We start from the raw sequence: 19,625 nt of genomic DNA, 5'->3' as shown, positions 1-19,625 counted from the left end.
TAACTACTGTCACTGTTACATTATTTACTGATTTTGCATATATGTTTAACTGTTAGTGGGCAGGGGGGGAGAAAAAAGCATTTTTTTTCCTTAACTCTACTGCTCCAGTAGGCAAAACATGAAATTGAACAGTAAGATAGAAACTAGGTCTGCAAATAAGACACTGAGGAGTTTTTATTTTTTAAATTTTTTATTACAAAATTATTTTAAAATATAACCTGCTAACATTTAAAGTTTAATTTAAGAACCTCCACAGCTTGTCAGACTCCCAAAAGGGAAATGAATGTAAAGAAGGTATGCAATGCATTTTTTTTCCCCATTATAAACAGTCAGAACTCAGGAGTTTGCCATCAGGGAAATCAGCTTGTCCAGCAGCTCTGCCTCTAGTGCTGTAAATGAGTAAGCAGCAGAGGGTTCATTAAGTTTCCTTTTTTGATTTTTCAAAGCAAATCTAAGGGTAGCAAAGGACACACAAAATGTAGCATTCTTAGAAAAAAAAATATTTTTATGCAAGCTGAAAAATACAGTTCACTGGCAGGGCTTTTTAATGTTCCAATAACATAAGGAAAGATAATTTTTTTAATACTTATAATCTGTTAAAATTTCAGTTAAATCTAACAGCTTCATATGCAGAATTTGTAAGATGTTGAGAATGACCATTTACAACGTATTCAAAGAATTAACACCATATACAGAAAGATGGAATTGCTGACAGTTTTAAAAGTGCAATTTTACATAGAATGTTGTCAGTCAACAATTCATTTGCCAATTAACACAAGCACTGCTTCTTTTATTTTCTCCAAGGCAGACAGATACAAACATGTAAGGAGGATACACTGCCTTCACAATTCCTTTAGTTCAAAATCCACTGGTTTGCAAAAAACAATCTTCTTTAAATAAACATATGTAATTCTTTAAAAACAATACATTATCATTTTTTAAAAATAATACATTACAAGGGCAACACTGTAGCACTTACGATGCTCAGATTCAATAGCTGTCGTGAACATCTTTCTTTTATTGAGGTTTGAAACATAACAGGGATGGACTTACACTCTAACATCAGTATTTAAATATCTCAAGATCATTAAAATAAAGGACCAGCTTGAGCAAACGGAGATAACATGAAACAGATATCCTGTCACTTCAAGAATTTTAACTGAAGTGCAATTGGTTTTATTTCCGTTACCTTCTGAGTGCACCATCAGTAATAAAGGCAAGTTCAAGAAGCTGCTGGGAAGGTGCCGAATTTCAGAATTAAGCTACAAGACCCAACTCAGTTTTCATTCTGCAGAAGAGTGAAATAATCAATGTGCTGAAACTTCAAAACCTCATTTCCCCAGCTGGTCCAGCCAGGCTGTAGGTTGCGAGCAAACAATTCCAAGCATTCCACATCTGGCTTGATAAACTCTGCCAGAACTGCTGTGAAACAGAAAAACAGAAGACAACAGTGACAAAGGTACAAATAACAATAGTAAACAAACAAAACCTCCCCTGTGCTGCAAGCAGATGAAAAACTAAATGTTCCATTAAAAAAGGGAGAGACAGCAAATTAATTTCTGGGGTTTCATCAAACAGCTGGACTATCTATATTGAGAAAGTCATCTTAAATAAGTGCCCTTGAGATTCTGAACAATACTGTCAAGGCCTTCAATAGCCTTGATTTATTGGTTTTCATTTAGGAAGAGGAATAAGGATTTATTTCAGCCTCTACATAGATGAGTTCTGAATTTTTCACTAATAACAACCAAACACCTCAAAGACTCACTTAGCCCCTACAACACATGGGTGACATTTCTAAAGTAAAGTAAATAAAATCTTTCCTTATTTAAGATCACACCCTTCTCATCTGCATTTTAAAGGGGATAAACGCATTTTTTTGATCACAACTGTTAAAACACAAAATAAGAAACACCAGTTAAATAAGTGTAGCACTAAAAGGGCTATAAAAATGCAGGAACTTCTTTTTCCCCAACATCAACTTGGCAACTGAAGAAATATTTATGTAACTGTGGTCTTTCATTCAGTAACACAAACCTAAAATGTCTTCTACAGTTGGGTATTTTTACTGCTTAAATCCAAATAAACAGATGCCTGTCATTAACATCAATTGTGTCACTGATTATGACTGGTATTCTTGAAGTGACAGAAATAGGTCTTGCATTTCACCTAAAATGTATTCTTGTAAGCAGTTTATTGTTAAACATGTTACTTATCATATAGACCTATTCAGTTCGTGGCTGCGTCAAACAAACTCTTAACTAAGTTTCAGGAAACAGCTACAAAGATATTGCATATAAAAATATGTATGAGAAAAGCACAGGTTTAAGGAGTACATGGCACAAAGGAGGCAGAAAGACTGAAAAATACATCTACTAAAAATTACATGCTAAGTTTTTATTTTTGTTACTGAGGACAGAAGAAGAAATACTACGAAACCATTTCCTTTTCCAAAGGCTATCTTGGTCATTTTTTATCAGATCGCCCTGTGGTTTCTGAATTTCTATAGCTTAAAAATACATCTCATAAATCCAACATCATGTTGCTTGATTCAACCTCTTCAGATATGATCAGTGCAGAATGCAAAAATATATCCAATCAGCATGCTTTTATTTTGGTGCAATCCAAGTTCTGACTTTTTGCATCAAGTTTGCCAGTCACAGACTCCCTTCGTGACACCCCAGCTGATCTCTTCATGGACTGCTCCTGTTGCAGAAAGATGAGCATCCACTTCACTCTTTAGTAAGTGTTAACCAACCCCAGATACATTTCCTTCCTACACAATCGCCTCTTCCAAAGATTCAACCCATTCAAAACCTTTTTGTAATTATTTTGTAATGGGTCTTTCCAGACTTTCTTGTATTTTGGCATAGCATATAAATCTATTCTCCTTCCCCCATCCTTTAACAAATGTCAAATGAATGTCTCAGATGGGTTATCATTGAGGCAGCATTTAATCTAAAAAAATACTGCTACCAGCTTGAATCTTATTCTAAAAACCTGCTTCTTTAGAGGCAAGCTAAAATGTTTAAACAGATCTAACATTTGCAGAGAAGAGTCTGGAAGGTTTAGAGGAAAATGTACATTCTGACAAAGACTTGCTGCACTCATTGCTGTTTGGTGTCGTGGGAGTTCATCTAATTAGACACCACTTATGAGTAGCTGCTTTTATACCATTTTGCAAACCCACCATATTAAAAAAAAAGTGGTAAAAATGTATTGTTCTTTTTCCATGCTCTAATTAGTTAAGGTTTTCTTGTGCTTAGTTTGCTGCCAACATGACCAGAGGGCTGGAACGCCTCTCCTGTGAGGACAGGCTGAGGGAGTTGGAGTTGTTCAACCCGGAGAAGAGAAGGCTCTGGGGAGACCCTGTTGTGGCCTTTCAGTACTTCAGTGGGGCCTATAAGAAAGAGAAACACTTTTTACCAGGACAAGGGGTGATGGTTTTAAACTGAAAAATGGTAGGTTTAGATTGGATATAAGGAAGAAATTTTTTACAATGAAGGTGGTGAAACAGTGGCCCAGGTTGCCCAGAGAGGTGGTAGATGCCCCATCCCTGGAGACATTCAAGGCCAGGCTGGACGGGGCTCTGAGCAACCTGATCTAGTTGGAGATGTTCCTGCCCATTGCAGGGGGTTGGACTCAATGACCTTTGATGGTCCCTTCCAACCCAAACCATTCTATGATTTTAACAAAGGTCTTCCAAAAATCTGTTCTCTTTATCATCTAAGAGAGCCCATGTTGCAGGAGGTTGCATTTTTTTCACAGAAGATATGGAAGAGACTGTGAAAAGCTTTCAACAAGCTCTCTGTGAGCAGATCCTGACATCTATAGGGTATTTTTTTGGCCCTAGTGGGCATAAGATCATGCAGAGCTTACTGCCAAGTCAGGCTTAATATGACTTTTTCCCCACCTCCCTACAAAACTAAAACAGAATCATTTTATGCTTTATATGGGCTGCTAAGTAGAGGAAGCAATTATTTAGGTGACAAATTTCATTAAGAGCACATTAGTAAAGTTGACATTTGTTCTGAAAACATATAGACTAAAAATATCATCACAGCACTAAGTCCACTAATCAAAAGCAGTTTTATAAGCACTAAAAATTCCTGTGCCTAAGAGAATAAATTTTAAGAGCATGCTTAGGGGATTCAACCAATCTCAAAGAGTCATTTGCCAAAAAGCAAAAAAAGAGGTGCCAAAAACCTGGTCAGTTTAACAGAAGCAGGAAACTTGACTCTATCTTTCAAGCAATTTGGTTACCGAATTTAAAAAGGAATCCCCAGGAATCTCCCCCTTCTCCTGCTGCCAGAGAGACGGTCTTTTTTGAAGTTGGAGGCTTTTTTTCAAAAACAGAGACAGATTACATGTTGTTCAAGATCACATTATAGCATGATTTTTCATTAGTACGTTGTAGGTATTTACATAGTCACATCAGGTAGTAACTAGCACTGCAATGGAAATTACCATATCAAGAGGAAAACCATGTTACTAGATTTTGTTGGCATAAAATCTCATAACGCTGCTTTCGTTAAAATAGGAAAATCAGTATTTGAGTTATAAATTACAGGTTCTTTGTTAGGCTCTTTTATCACCAGAAGGCTATTTTAACACACATGGATCTGATTCGTAACCCTTAAGCAAAGCCTGAAGTTTTTTCCTCTGAAAACAGGTTGGAGGATCTACATCAGTAGAAAGATTAAATATTAAGGGTTCTCTACCAAAGGAGTAGATTTAAACAAACCAACCAAACAAAAAAAAACAAACAAAAACACCACGTCTATCCACTTACAGATATCACTGACAATAACCAGTTCACACAGACAATAAATAGATTATTCTTTATCACTTGCAGGTGTTCAACACTATGACAGCAACTTAGGCACCAACACCTGGGCACCTAATGCCCCAGGACACTTGAAGTCAGCACAAAAGCAGCTGGTCTTCAGAAAATCCACTTCCTTCTGAAGCACGATCCGGTGGTCAGGCAGGACACCTGCCATACCTGCCTGTTCTTAACCCCAAACATGCACTGAAGATGCATGCTGCCAAGAATGTTTAAATAAGCAAAAGGAGGAATCATTTTTGAAACAAGCAACAGTTTCCTCTTATCTTTTGAGCTTCCATTACCTAAATAACAAGTTCTGTGGGGCAAACTGGATAAAGCGAAAAAGACTGTCTGATTTGTGAGCCATACAAAGCACAGGACTGAACTCATTTCATAATAACCCTTCAAAAGAGTTTGCAATGGTCCTCATCGCCCAGTGTGTCTAATCCCTGACCAGAGCAGGACCAGCAAATGATCTGAAACTCAGCACAAAGATGGCTTTACCTCTCTGCCTCTTTCCTGAGCTCCAAGTTAAACCTAGATGTTGATGCATCTATCAATTTGTCTAACAGTAAGGGCTCACAAAGTGTATAAGGTAACAAAAGGCATTTACTTCTTTTTACTTTGAAGAACACTTTTATAACACAGCCTAACAAGCCAGGGTTGCTACAGGAGAAGGGAGTTCCCAAGATTTTCCACTGCACTCTTCTGCTGGACACATGCAAAGCAGCTAGAACAGTGCCAGGAATTAATTCGAGTGGTTTTAAGCATACTCCTTAGACAACAATATTATTTTCTAGCAATAAATGTACATACTTAAAAACTGGAGGAGAAATGGCTATAACAAGAAGAATCTACAGAACAGGAAAAGGAAAAAAGGTGTTTGAAGTTCTACATTACTTCACATCATCTGTGTAACAGAATACCTTCTATGGCTTCTAAGAGCAACATTGAATTGAATTAGGAAGAAAACCTGCTGTTATTCGAATAAAAACCAGGAGTGATAAAATTTCATTTTAACGCATTTGCATAAAGAAGCTTAAGTACATTTACAATGACATATTAAAGCTCTAAGCACTGAACACAGCACATATATCACCAAAAACCCCTACAGTCGCAATTTCATGGTGAAATGCTCTGCAGGAACCCAAACATCTCTTTTTGATGGCTTACTTTAATTTACATCTTTCTCTTCTCCCAAAGAGATAAATTATTATAATCAGCCATTATGAGGCTACATATGTACCAACATACAGCCTTTACAGTAGTAACAAGAAATAAAGTGCCAGACAGCATCAGTAAATACTAATATTTTTGGCTTTGTTACTACTAAAACAAAGCACAAAGAACACACGTGACTCATCAAGTGTCCTTCGCCCCCATTGCTAAATCTCTGGTTCTGTTCAAATTTCTTCTGAACCACTCCAGGATGGATCTCAGCTGCTCTCTACTGGCCACTTGAGAATATTGTCCGATCATGAAAGTGATACCCTTTTACAACACTGAAGTCAAAGCTTCAGCACTTAGCTTTTGTCTTATGGTCTACCTTTTAATTCCATAACTGTGTTCTGAATGGAGCTGCCAAAACTTTAGGATACAACGTGGATGTTTATAAAAACCTTGTAAATCACTGATGTTACTCAACAGCAAATTCACTTTTTCAAGTAGAAACATAAATGCTGCGGAATAGTATCAAAACCCAGCATTCAAGTAAAAACTCAAGAAATAGATGAATTAGCACAATTTACTCCAAAACCCATTCAGGATTATCATTTATAAAGGATTCCCCTATACGGTTTCTAGATTCCGCCCTACAAAAGAAACGTTCTGAGGACCATTCAGGCACTAGAATTCTCTATAATACATACAAACTGCTGGTTTGCACCCTTGGATACCTCACAAGTTTCCTGGTTGTGTCTGAGTGTGCTGCTAAGTATTAGTTTCCTGAAGAGGCTCTAGGTGGCTGCCTCGCAAATCACTACCTGACCATTCATTAGCTTAAATCAATACACATACTTCCTGCTGTAGCCCTAATTCTTAAAGATGTGGCTTCGGAACTGCAAAAAGATCCTCCTAGAATTGCCCCCCCACACACCTTTTTTTAGCTAACCAACTTCTAACTTCTACCAGTTTTTGAACAGGTATACATATGTATGTTAAATTAATAAATACAAGCTCAAAGTACAAATTTTAGAGCCTCCCTGAACGTACAACAACTGTTCAGATCAGCTTCCTAGCTGAAGTTGTTCTGGTCCTTGAGAACAGAAAAAGGAAAGCACGTCAGTGAAGCAAACTGTGATGTCTCTCCTCTCCAACAGCATTATGCATTTCTTCTACGTGCCTTTTCTGCTGTGATTACATAGCACCACATGCACCTGGAATATTCACAGATTCATCATGGGTTGTCCCCTTGGGGGAGGATGGAACAATTTTTGTGAGAGGTATTAAATACGTTTCTTACCACAGCACTGTAAGGCACTCAGGTGCTATAATGATGCAAGTAGGATGACTTGGTACTGATGACACTAGTCAACGTAAGCTTGCTCCGGAACAACGTACAAAAGCTAATGTATCACACAGAAATCTTCGAATTCTTTGGACTAAACTCCAAAAAAAATAAATTCATACACACACTAACTGGTTGGTTGGAGTTACCACCTCAATTTCAGTAAATCAAATACAGCTCCTCAGAAACAAGCAGGTCATGCCTTATTTGTTGCCTGTCGTTAACAATTTTTTAAAAATCAAGTTTTTGGATTTAAAGCCACAACTGTAGATGTATAAGAAGCTCATGCAGAAATAAAAGCATTTCTTTCAGGATGACATAATAAAGAGGTTTCTGTGTTTATTAGCTAACTAGATTTCCTATTTTATGTATTCCCAAAGTTCCCCCTCCCAGGCACTTTAGGTCATTTGGCATAACTTCATACATACTGTATCTGTAAACTGTTCCTGCAGAATTTAAAAAACAAATTTTAAATATGCAACTTTTTTTTTCATGTCTACCTAAAATATTCACACAGTAATTCTTGAAGTTCTACTTTTCATATTCATTTTTAGAGACCAAGACTTAAGTGCCTGACATTTTTAGAAACACTGAGGAACCACAAGTCCTGTTGAGCAAAACTGCTTGGCATATAGACTAGATGATCTTTCTAGGTCCCTTCCAATCCCTAACATTCTGTGATTTGGGAAATTAAAGGCACTTCATATATAAAGGTATCTCATTTTAGGTGCATTGATTTCAGACATCCAAGTCCAATGTCTCACAGACACATTACACAACAAAACGTACCAGTAAGAGGGGGTTTATGCGAATGCAGACTGCAGGGTATGCTGACAATTAACTTATGTTCTGGAATTGGAAGTACATCTTCGGATTTCCTGTCATATAAATCAGAACAAGAAAAGAAGTATGAGAATGAATGCCACCAAATCTGATGCTGCAGCTCTCATAGAATTACTTCAGATGGCAGGTAACACACCGCCAAACTTCACATAAGTCTAAGGGAAGTGTTGTTCAGCCATAATATATAAAATGGCAGTTTATGAAATCACTGAGGCTTTACACAAAACATGGTTAACAATAGCCACACAAAGTCACTGAGGACCAAAACCATAATTCTGTATGTTTTCACGTGTAGAAAAACACCAGCATCCCCAAAATGGCATCAGCCTGTAACAAGGACTCATGGTCCAAGAGAAGCTGTTGGCAAACCAAGCCTTGTCCACGCGGCTTTTATCTGAGCCGGCTCCCCAGCACAGACAGATATTAGGAACAGACAAAGGTTTCCATCCTTTAATTTCACTACAGCACTACGTCATCCCAAAGCTCATAAGGCTATTTTTAGGTCCAAAATCAGCCAAAAGATGTCACCAAGAGAAAATTCTGGGACATTATACCATACAGTGAACAAGTGATATATACAAAGAGAATCCTAGCAGCCTCAAAAAAGATATTTACCATAAATATCTTGGCATACCTTAAGGCTTCCTTTATGTCTCCTTGAATTCTCCCCAATACAAGAACTTCATAAGGCTTTTTGTGTAAAGAATCCAAAGGCAATACAAATTCTCCAGCTCTAGTAATCTGACACAAAGGAATTAAAAATACACAGAGCAAGATTTTCATATCCATTTTTGAGACATTTTCTTTGATAAAAAATAAGATACTGATGATACCATACCTTTCAAATACAAAAGCACATGGTAATAAAGAGGCAGAATATAAGCATATGACTTGTCATAGTGCAAGCCCTCTCAGTCTCCAAGAAAGGAACAACATAAATTGAAAACTTACTTTTACCCAGTGCCACTCTGCAAGTGTTTTCACAGACCAATGAGGATAAAGTTCATCCTTAACAAAACGTAAATGCTTCTGTCTATTAGTCACCCACGTGACTACAAGACAATTTGGAGCGGCTACGGCTGGTACAGGAATCTGTTTGATTTGCCACGAAGACAAGTAGCTGTATCTATACGCCAATACAGCGAGAAAACAAGTTAGCATATACTAAATATAAAAACTGCAAAGCAAGACAAATGGATAAAGAAATTACACAGCCAAGACACTTCAAGAATTATCTCCTGACAACACAAGTCATAAAAATGCATCAAGACTGACACCCAGTGGCTAAATCTGATGGATTCTGCTATAAAATCCTTAGTGTATGTACTTAAGCTTTGCCAAGCAGAACCTTTGACTACGTATTTCTACTATTTCCCCAAATAAAGCATTAAGAGTTGTGATTCTGAAGAAGTCTAAAAGCCCACATTTCATTTAAGAACTATCATACGTAATTCAATACTCTTAACTTCACACCAGAACAAAGTTATTTAGTGAAAAGTAGCTCTTTAGTCAAAGTAACATTATTCACTTTTCATAATAAGCAATCTCTCTTCTGAATGAAAATGACAAGTGAGCCATTTACAAGTGCAAAGGCAACATTAATTTGACTGGCAAGTTAAAAGGTCATAAAAGAGTACTCACTTCTCCAATTATTTGCAGAAGTTATTCATTATTTTTAAATTACCAGCCATGGTAAAAGTTCTCTAAGTTATTAAGAACAGTTCTGCATAGTTTTGAGCTAACTGCATGCCACACCAGTGAATATAGTATGCTTTCCAGATTGTCCAGTCCTACCATCTTTCTCATGATGCTTTCTACACTCTTAGTGAGTTGCAATTTGTGAAATCTACAGTTGCAGAATGAAAAACATTGGCATGCTGCCTACTGGAACTGACAGCTCCTGTTCTGGGTACCCGGGATCCCTATACAATGCAACAGTGAGAAAAAGGTAAGAAGGATAAAATCCAGAACACTCCTAGACTAGACTGCCTAGAGAAAACAAGATTCACAACCCAGATGTCAAATGCTTATCAAAGATTAGCCATCAACAAGGTAACTAACAGCAGTGACAGCTCTTCCACGTTTTGCCTTTATTTTGTAAGGGGGAGAGGGCCTTGCTGGCTAATTCAGGCATGTGAATTATCATAGAATCATTTAAGTTGGAAAAGACCTTCAAGATCATGCAGTCCAACCATAAACCTCACGCTGCCAAGCTCACCACTAAGCCATGACCCTAAGCACCACATCTACACATCTTTTAAACACCTCCAGGGATGGTGACTCAACCACTTCCCTGGGCAGCCTGTTTCAATGCCTGACAACCCCCTCTGTGCAGAAATTTTTCCTAATGCCTAATCTAAACCTCAGCTGGAGCAACCTAAGGCCATTTCCTCTCATCCAATCACTTGTTACCTTGGAAAACAGACCACCGTTTTCCTTTGAGTAACATAAATACTTAAGAAACACACTTTAATCAGTTTAACTCTGTGTTTCTAGAGGTTTCTGTAGGGCTTTCAAAGTAAAATCTACTAATCGGTCTCTGCACCTTCAAACTATGTCTTCATAACAAGCTTCAAAAGCTACAGTAGACATTATTCTAGAAAGTTGTAAGGATGTATTGCCTGTCTGCCCTTTTTTTCACATGGATACAATCCTATCATAATCAAGAGAGCTCCACTGGCATAAGGCTTGATGTTACTCAGTGGAAAAGGAAGCCCATAAAATTTTAAGTTAATGACTTCATAAACTACAGTACTCAGAAAGCTCCTATTGCACTTGAGGATTTTACTGCTGCGTTATCACTTTCTTCTACCCATAAGGCTGAAGCTCAAACTACAGCTCAAATTAAAAAAAAAAAAAAAGAAACCACCACACCACAAACCACACACCCACCAGCACCTGCACCGGAAACTTCTAAATACAACCTCAGTCCTGGAAATATTTACATATTTATCTAGCTCTATGCCCACTGAAGCAACCCTATTAGTTTCAAATTAATATCTGCATGATCTGGGCATTACAAAACAGTTGACTCCAGGCTTGCCTTATAAGTCTCAAGAACTAACATTCTCTCACCAGTCAGGTAATTCAAGAGCTACTCTTGCAAATATTTTGTATGCAAAGCATCCAAGTCATTTCAGTGAAATCCCCGAGACATTTCAAAGACTTGAAGGCAGGCACATGCCAAAATATTTGCTAGTTTAAGCTACACTCTCAGAGTTATATTAGTGTTGGATTGCATCAGTATATTAAAATGTTAATTACCCTTTGCAAGCTAAAACCACAAAGTCTGTTTGATTTTACTATAAAATTTACCTGTTACTCCTTTTAAGGGACTTGTTCTCCCATGGTGGATCAATCACAATTACATCATATTTTTTCTTGTCTGGGAAGTGAAATTACAAAAAAATAAAGCCAATAAATTAGTTTTAAAATAAATCTACTGGTTAAAACTGATAAAGGCTTAGCTACCCACATACAGACAACATTTAAAGAGCCAACTATGCAGCAAAACCACAACTTTCATCTGTTCTTTCCAAATAAGAAGTTAAAAGGCTTCTAGCATGCTCGCTTTAATTCAGATAATCATATACTTCAGAGATTTTTTAGGCTGATTACCTAAGGAAAGGATGTTTATGTGATCCATGTCTGATCCCTCAAAGAAATTTTGAACACCCTGGGGACTTTCAGAAAAAAAAAAACCTGATAGCAGAGCGCAAGTCTCAAAGATGTAAATTTCTCCGAGTTTCCTAACAGAAGCTATGTAATAAGGCACCCAGCTGAGTGACAGGCTGCAGCTCCGAACGCAAGATTCCCATCCTGTTTGATCTTTCAGCAGGTCAACTGGGACACACAGAGCTCCAAACCAGCCCTGGAAAACTGTGTTTTGCTCTCCTGGATGTGAAGAGAGACAGAAACAGACCCAGTGCATGAAATGGAAATTAATGGGCAAGAGGAAGAGAACTGGAAAGAGTTTTCAGGAGAGAAGCTGGGTTTCCTTTAGTTGGAGGACAGAAGATACAGGACACAACCATGAAATAAACAGTACTCTCCTATTTTTTTTTTTCCGGAAAAAAATATTTGTTCCTTCATTGAGTCTGATGCCAATTATTTAAATAGCTAATAAGAACAACCGTTTAATATTTAATGTCCATTAAACGTGCTTTCTACATCTTGTTCCTTTACTAACATTGGAGGTGTTATCCTGACAGTGGGCTGACCAGCAAGAGATACTTCTCTTTTGGCAGGTCAAAGGAGAGAAGAAAAATAATTTAAATGGACAGTAGACTTCCTCAAAAAAAGTCTGAAGTTATGGAATTATATTAATATTCACTGTTGGTTACTTTAAAAGCACAGTTTTTGACCTGCTCTCTGACCTCCAGGAGAATCCAAACTTGCTTTATGCAGAACTGTGTATAGTGATAGCAATCTTCCCTCTTTCATCCACTTGAAAACAGCTAACTGACTAAACTCTGGACTTCAAATATAAAATTATCATTTGGATAATAAGATCCCATCTCCTGCATATCTTGTTAATAAAAAAAAAAATAAAAAAAAAATCAGTGAACATCTAATTTGCATATGAGAGGGAGGAAACGTATGTAACTAACAAATCTAAAATTACTGAATAAAGGGTGGAGCAGTAATCCCTAGCTCACAGGCAACATCCATCTTTCCTGTAAGACTGTCTGATGTTTAGCTGCTGCTAATAATAATAACAATAATAACGAAGGTCAAATTGAAGGCTAATGGAATGGTGAAGTACAGCGAAGCACGCTGTCAGCTGAAAGCATTCTGCATGGCCCATTAAGGCTGGGGATACTGGCTTGGACAACTTTTGATTTACTTTTACAGAGGAGTTATTAATTCTAAAATCCCACCATTTCCCTGCCACTGATTTTGGTTCAAGCCAATACTCTCAGCTATGAAATGGAGCAGCTGAGAAGTCCACTCAAGTCAGCTGCTCATGGTCTTAGTTAAAGTGGTGTTCGACTCCAGCTGGGTGCAGCAGCCTCTCAAACATTCACCTTCCCTGAGGGACACAGGTTGGTTTCACAATCAGTTTATGCCAATCTAAACAGACTCTGCCACCAAGCAGGATTAATCTGTACAGGAACCCTTGCTTTAAGGTGAATAACCTCATCCCTCTCCCATGGTCTAATTTAGCTAAAAACCAAGACAGCTGGAACACCACCCCAGCAGTGGCATGGACTTATCTACATTAGAGCCTCATCCTCTGGGGCAGGGACCCAGCAGCATAGCTAGTCCCAATTTAATGCATTTACATGACTTCTACACTGACAGTGGCTCAGAACATGCTCACAAACTGTTGTATTTTGGGCTTCATGTAAAATACTGTGGATGAGATTTTTAAAGGAACCTCCTGGAGAGAGATAATCCCACCATGAGTTCCTTACCACTCAAGATTTCCTTGAAAACACCCACCTAATTGCACAAAGTCAGAAATACCACTTTGAAAGCTTGCTGCAACATTTCATATCAGTGTGATGCTGTATACTAAAATCTGTTCATTGAATCCTTAGTCAACTTGACATTAAACTGCCCTTCCCAAGCAGGAGAGAAGTGGTAAATTCTAATGCCTGAAGATACTTACAGTTCAGCAGAGGCTGTAAACATGAAATATCAGACAGAAGAAAACTGCTTTTTGGTGGCACCAAGTACTTCTGCCCCATTAACACAACTATCTTCGCACAGTTTGAGCTGTTTTCTGTAACACACGAAAGCAGGTCCTGCTCTGGAACGGAAGTTTCATCATCTAGCACATGTACGGCTTGATGGTCACTTTCATTCACAGCTGGAAACTGTTTTGCCATTTCACATAATTCAGCCAACCCACAGCCAATGTGTCCAGGCCCAACATTCTTCCTGCAACTGACTTCTGCAGTATTGCGGTGAAGAAAACCGCTTTTGAGTCCTTCTTGGACTAAATGCGAAGTGCCTTCCCAAATGAGCTTCCTGACCTGAATGGGCATAAAGAAACAAGGGAAAAAGAAATGATCTTTCAAGCACCTACTTGATTAGGGAAGGCAACAGAAATCAAAACACTTTCAATCTGCAGAGGAGGGAAAGGATCCTCACCAAATATTGAGATAACTGACTTAAAAGCCACAAAGGCATGAAAACGAGGCCATGCTAACTTCTGTTGTTTTTTTGGTAAAGTGACAATAATTAGAAGCCTGAAGGAAGAGTGATAGACTACTGAATAAAACGTTTCAGACAATAGAGGTAGAATACTATTCTTCCAAACAAATTTAAAAGCAATAATTTGAAGCTAAAATTCTAATCTAATTTCAAGTTACTGTGCCCATAAACATACTTCTAATTGAGATGTATACTAGGATCTAAAAATCAGTTTTTTCCAACATTTCAATTCGTTTCGAAAAAACATAGTTTATGCATTTTAAAAGTACTATGGAAGAACAATAAGTAAATCAAGTTAAACTATTAGAATTTGGTTTTGCAAGTTTTCCAAGTGATGCACCTCTCAAATCATCTGCCAGTGAGTCTGGGTAGACAAGATTCTTGGATCTATATACACTCCCATTCACCTCAGCACCCTCCCTTTGCAAAATTTAGAGACCTAGTTTATTCCCAAATCATTGAGTCTTTATGATTTTAATTATCAGCAAGGCATTTTTGTTCATTTGGAAAAGCAATATCATTGGTTACAGCAGCTTTATCAAAGGTTTCAAATACTTATTATGGTTTCTAAAGCTCCTGGTTGTGGAATCCTCAACTTTACAAGACGTTTTTACAAAATACTCTTTATTGCAATTTCAAAATTAATAGGGGGAGGAATTTTTTTTTAATAATTTCTTTAATACCACCACCATCTAGACATCTTAGGGGACAGAGTCGTAATTTTTTAGTGCCTAGGTTTGCAATAGTAAAAATTTATACTGCTTTAATATAGTTAATAAATATACCTTCAGAAACGCTACAAGTTGTACAGCTGAATTAATGCAGATGGCTTTTCTTCTTACACTTGCGCTAAGCCACAGGTGGCCAAAGCCTCTTGACTATGAAGTCATTTAAATAGTATTTTAACAAATGCAGGAAGAATTTAGCATATTTTGTACTGTTGCTTATGTTGGCTCTGGCTGAAATTCTTAAGTGGATTCAACGCCTACTGTCACTGGCAGGCACAAATTTGGGGTTTTTTTGTTCTTGTTTTTTTTTTTTAACGCTTCTAAAGATATGGATAAGTGCCAAAATAATCTGAATTGATTTGCAGAGCTACAACCTTTAACACTACAAATACAGCAAAAAAATAATACATTTTAATCTGAGAATGGTATCAGAGGCTAACTGTGATCACAGATGTTTCAAAACTGTCTTTTTTGCATATGCAGCAAAAATCATTTGAAGTTACACAGGCCTCCAAGACATCAAACAACTTCTCTTTATTTCTTCCCTTACTGCTATTGTTTAACTACTTTATTTTAGCTTAAAGATTTTCATACTCATAAACCTCTGTTTAATGTTGAACTACCAAGTTCTCTCCTTTAAGGAGATTCTGCACATGCATAGATTATTCACAATAATAATTACAGGACCTCTACACTATATTATAGCAAACTGTACGTTTACTACAAAATCGTTGCCATCTAAGAGTAAAAAAGATGATCCAAGAGGAACGAAATTTTTTTAAAAAGCACAATATGACTAACACCTTTGTCAGAGGAAAGAAAGCACATGTAGGTCCTAGTTCAAGTTCATATCACTATGTAGGGAAGAAAAAGGAATACACCCGACTTAATCCACAGCTTACATTTCTAGGATTTACTAACATGCTTCAGTGCAATTCAGTTGTACCTTCACCAGTACATCACTGATGTAAGCCTAAATAGAGACTTGCATTCTAATTCATTCATGATGCTTTAGTATGACAATACAAAATGTTAGAGGGAATAATTCTTTCTCATTAGCAGAAGCAAGACATCTTGGAGCACATTTGGTCAGAGAAGCTTTGAATAACCTCGGCAGTGTCCTGTTATACTAAAAACGAGTTGATCTTCAGAACAGGGTATGCTGTTTACTTCAAATCAGTCACTTCCTGTTCAACTAATATTCAGTTCATCACTATGTGATGCTCAGCTATCCATAATAGCGAAAGATATTTTGTGAATGCAGCTTCAAGCTCTTCAAAACGTCTCTGCTGCAGTTTCATGTTTAATTTGTTTCACAAACATACACAGTAGATATTCTCTGTATGCACTAATTGATTTAAGGATTGGAGAGATGACCTTCCCATCAGTGGAACAAGCTACAAGAACCAAACTTGTTTGTAACCATGTTTTGTACTCCATACACAGCCAAAGCCAGGTATCATGTACTTGCAAAATATACTTTTGCTGAGACTTACCTTTGAATGGTATTCTAAAGCATCCAGTTCCCCTTGGTTGAATACATGTTTCCTTTTACGTTTCTGCGGAATGAGCAAACAGTGGGAAAAATAAAATCATATTAATCCACAACGAAAGGAAAAAAAATAACACAAACACACCTGAATTACAAATTAACTCTTTTAAAAGCAGAAGAAACTTTCAATCTCTTTATTTTTCTAGCACAAGTCCAATAAGCAAAAAGATGTTCTCAAAATACCTAGGCTGCTGTAGGCATGCTCAAGGTACACAGGCTTAAGGCTGTGTTATGTCACTCACGGCACTGGGATCTGAAGGTACCTAGTGCATGCCACAGTTCATGTTCACGCTTCCTTTGGGCCCATACCAGAAAATATTTGTTCAGCTGCCAAATGCAGCTTGTCTATAATAGCAGAAAATTAACTAGGTGTTCAGAATTTGTCTGTTTATACCTGCAACTCATTTTTTTGGTTCACGAGGAACAGTACTGAACAATCTACATACTGAGAGCAAATTTGCCCTGTCCTTCCCTCCTCGTTAATCTGCACAATCTTGACATCTACCAGAGTTTCAGCTTAAGTGCCTGACCACCACCGACATCCGAAGATTTTTTAAGAAACCCGCTACTTTTGAGTCACAGGATGTACATTACTGACACAAGGGACGCAAAAATATCATCAGGAGTGCTTACATCTTCCACTCATCTTGAAATCTACTGTAGAAAAGTTTCTGCTCTCCTACACAACCTCAGAAAACTGAAATGTGCAAGACAACGTCAGTAATACATTACTTACCAGGGTTTACTGTATTACAGAAAACATACCTTCCTAGCACTGGCGACAGAATCTCTGACGCCACTCTTGGTTCCTTCCCGGTGTTCCTCTCTGTTGCTGTCGGCCTTAATTTCTGTGAGACTCAACTCCGGGCATCCCTGCCACGGCTGCTCTTCAGGAGCTACAGCGATATGGGGCTTAGAAATGTCAAAGAACTCCTCCCGAAACACGTATCTCGTTTTTGCTGGTTTAAGTTCTGCTTCTACTACATCTCCAGGACCAGGAATAGAACCATCTCTTGATGTGGAGGTGGCAGCAAAGTTAGAAGTACGGTGGCAATCTCCAGTAGACGTGAGAGTGGTATTGAAAGCGGCACCACCAGGGTACGCAAAGGAGTCACAGACCTCATAGCCGCACTGGTTGATGAAGGAGAGATGATCCAGGAGCCACCCCGCTGTCAGCCGATGTACCACAGACATCATCGCTCGCCGCTTCAGAAGGAAAAACCAGCTCCCTGAAGCCGTAGCTGGTAATCACACACAAGTCCTAGAGAAAACTCCTCCTGTGGGAATTTTTTTTAAGAGTTCACTTTTCAGAATTATCACTGTTCCGTTAAGTGTCACCTCTCGTCTGACATACATTCCCATGCACGCACAGGACACTGCAGAAACTTCAGCTAGCTTCCCCATTGTGCCTTCTGTTTCATGCCTGTTTCACTGCTTTTCTTACAATAAGCAGTTTCTAAATAAGCTTCTATGACTTTACACAGTCCAGACGTACTCTAAGATTACTCTTTAACAAGTTAGAAAACAGCACCGTCGCAACGCAATTACATAAACCAGAAATCCACCTGGCAGCACCCGGGAGCGGCGACACAAGCACCGGGGCAGAGGCGGCACCGGCGCCCGCGGGCTCGGGGGGCCTGGGGGTCGGGCTCGTCCCCAGGCACCTCCCGCCGTGTCCCGAACCGGGCACAAGCCCCGCGGAGCTCAGGACGGCGGTTCCGAGCTGTTACGGGAGCGAGTAGAAAGAGAGCTGCCCCCGCCTCTCTCACAAGCCCCGCGGCTCTCCCCAGCACGGCAGCGCCGCACGCACGTACCCCCGCTGTCCCGCCGCCTGAGGAGGCCGCCATCTTGTTGTACGGACGCGCTTTTTTCCACTAAGAGCTTCCGGGAGAATCAGGCAGTTTACGAGTGAGCAACTGGGAAAGCGGAAGTGACGACACACCCCCCGCCTCCCCTCGTTCCCTGTCCTGCTCCTTCGGCGCCTCGCTGTGACGTATGGTGGTGCGTGACGTATCGGCGGGCGGATTTGAAATTGAGAGGGCGGCGGCGGCGGCCTTAACGGTAACGGCTGTTGGGACGGGCCGCTCCGTGGCGCGGGCCTTCCCCGCTGAGGGGCGGACGGGGTCCCGCAGTCCCGGAGCCGCTGTCTGTGACTGTGTGTGTGTCCGTGGGGCGGGCGGCGGGCACGGTCCTGGTCCTGCCCGGGGGAGCCGTTGGCCGCGCACCGGGGCAAAGCCTCCGTTCTGCTGGCGCGTTGATTCTAGGGAGCTCCGCTCTTAAACTCCCCGTTCGGTGCGTTTGTGAAGGCAATTTACTCCGTTTGCGGTGTGTCCCTGGTAAAGCAGTGGGAGAGTGCGGTTTACTGCCCCAGAGAAAATGAGGTCGTGGATAAGCTGCCCTGGGAAGTGGGCCCGAGCTAAATTTCTGTCACGGTTTGTGAGAAGTGGAACCAGAAGTGTGATCGCGAATCACAATTTACGCTGTTAGTGTGTTTTGGTAATGCTCGTAATGAAGTTCTTTTGATTCGGTCATTTGAGCCTGCCCTGCGAGTAAAATAGATCCTCTGTGCAGGGCAAAAGTTGGCATTTTTTGCAGAGTTAATTTTATTTGCCTCAAAATCTCACTTAATACCACTGTGTGGACAGTTCAGTATTTGCAGTTTGATTTATATTTTGTGTGTGTAGCCTGAAGTTAGTCATAATATTATCTCAGAATAGGCTTTCCAGTTATTGTGCTATGATACTGCGTTATCATTTGCAGAGTCAATAAGTGATCTCTGAGTTAGTGGATAAAGAACAGATGGATGGCCGATTTGTTAGTGTGGCCTTCCTCCCAGCTGACTGGACTTAAACTTCTTAAGCCATTTTGCTTTTGGAACCCGTAGGCTAGAAATGACCAACATATACATAAAGGCAAAATAGTAGGTTTGGAACAAGCACTGATACTTTCATCAGTAAAATAACTTGAATGGCTGTGGCTGGTGCTATGTAGTTCTGGAGTCTGAAA

General features: G+C 39.3%; 1 protein-coding gene across 3 annotated transcripts; it reads right to left on the bottom strand.

The window, feature by feature from the left end:
* Positions 1–223: 223 nt before the first annotated feature.
* METTL4 (methyltransferase 4, N6-adenosine) lies at positions 224–18,485 on the bottom strand. Of its 3 annotated transcripts, none has more exons than XM_065628927.1 (9): positions 18,434–18,485; positions 17,385–17,896; positions 16,564–16,626; positions 13,792–14,158; positions 11,493–11,562; positions 9,129–9,303; positions 8,812–8,918; positions 8,124–8,212; positions 224–1,422 (listed from the first exon to the last, which is right to left on the bottom strand). In XM_065628927.1, exons 2-9 carry the CDS (start codon positions 17,814–17,816, stop codon positions 1,277–1,279), a joined length of 1,449 nt encoding a protein of 482 aa, XP_065484999.1. In that variant the 5' UTR covers positions 17,817–17,896; positions 18,434–18,485; the 3' UTR covers positions 224–1,276. The 3 variants fall into 3 exon arrangements, with proteins under 3 accessions (XP_065484999.1, XP_065485001.1, XP_065485000.1); XM_065628929.1 differs by having other exon boundaries at positions 224–1,419; XM_065628928.1 differs by lacking the exon at positions 18,434–18,485 and having other exon boundaries at positions 17,385–18,067.
* Positions 18,486–19,625: the final 1,140 nt, after the last annotated feature.

The sequence above is a fragment of the Caloenas nicobarica genome, chromosome 2 (assembly GCF_036013445.1).
Source record: "Caloenas nicobarica isolate bCalNic1 chromosome 2, bCalNic1.hap1, whole genome shotgun sequence".
In the NCBI taxonomy this organism is placed as follows: domain Eukaryota; kingdom Metazoa; phylum Chordata; class Aves; order Columbiformes; family Columbidae; genus Caloenas; species Caloenas nicobarica.
The sequence above is the reverse complement of the archived record's forward strand: the minus strand, read 5'-3'. Positions and strand labels throughout refer to the sequence as shown.

What these genes read in the sequence shown, in the direction of transcription:
- METTL4 (XM_065628927.1), bottom strand. Translation starts at nt 17,816, where the DNA reads ATGATGTCTGTGGTACATCGGCTGACAGCGGGGTGGCTCCTGGATCAT. An exon ending in CTTTAGAATACCATTCAAAG is followed by an intron (nt 14,159 to 16,563) that starts GTAAGTCTCAGC and finishes ATGCCCATTCAG; the next exon opens with GTCAGGAAGCTCATTTGGGA. An exon ending in GCATAAACCCCCTCTTACTG is followed by an intron (nt 1,423 to 8,123) that starts GTACGTTTTGTT and finishes TCTGTTTCACAG; the next exon opens with CAGTTCTGGCAGAGTTTATC.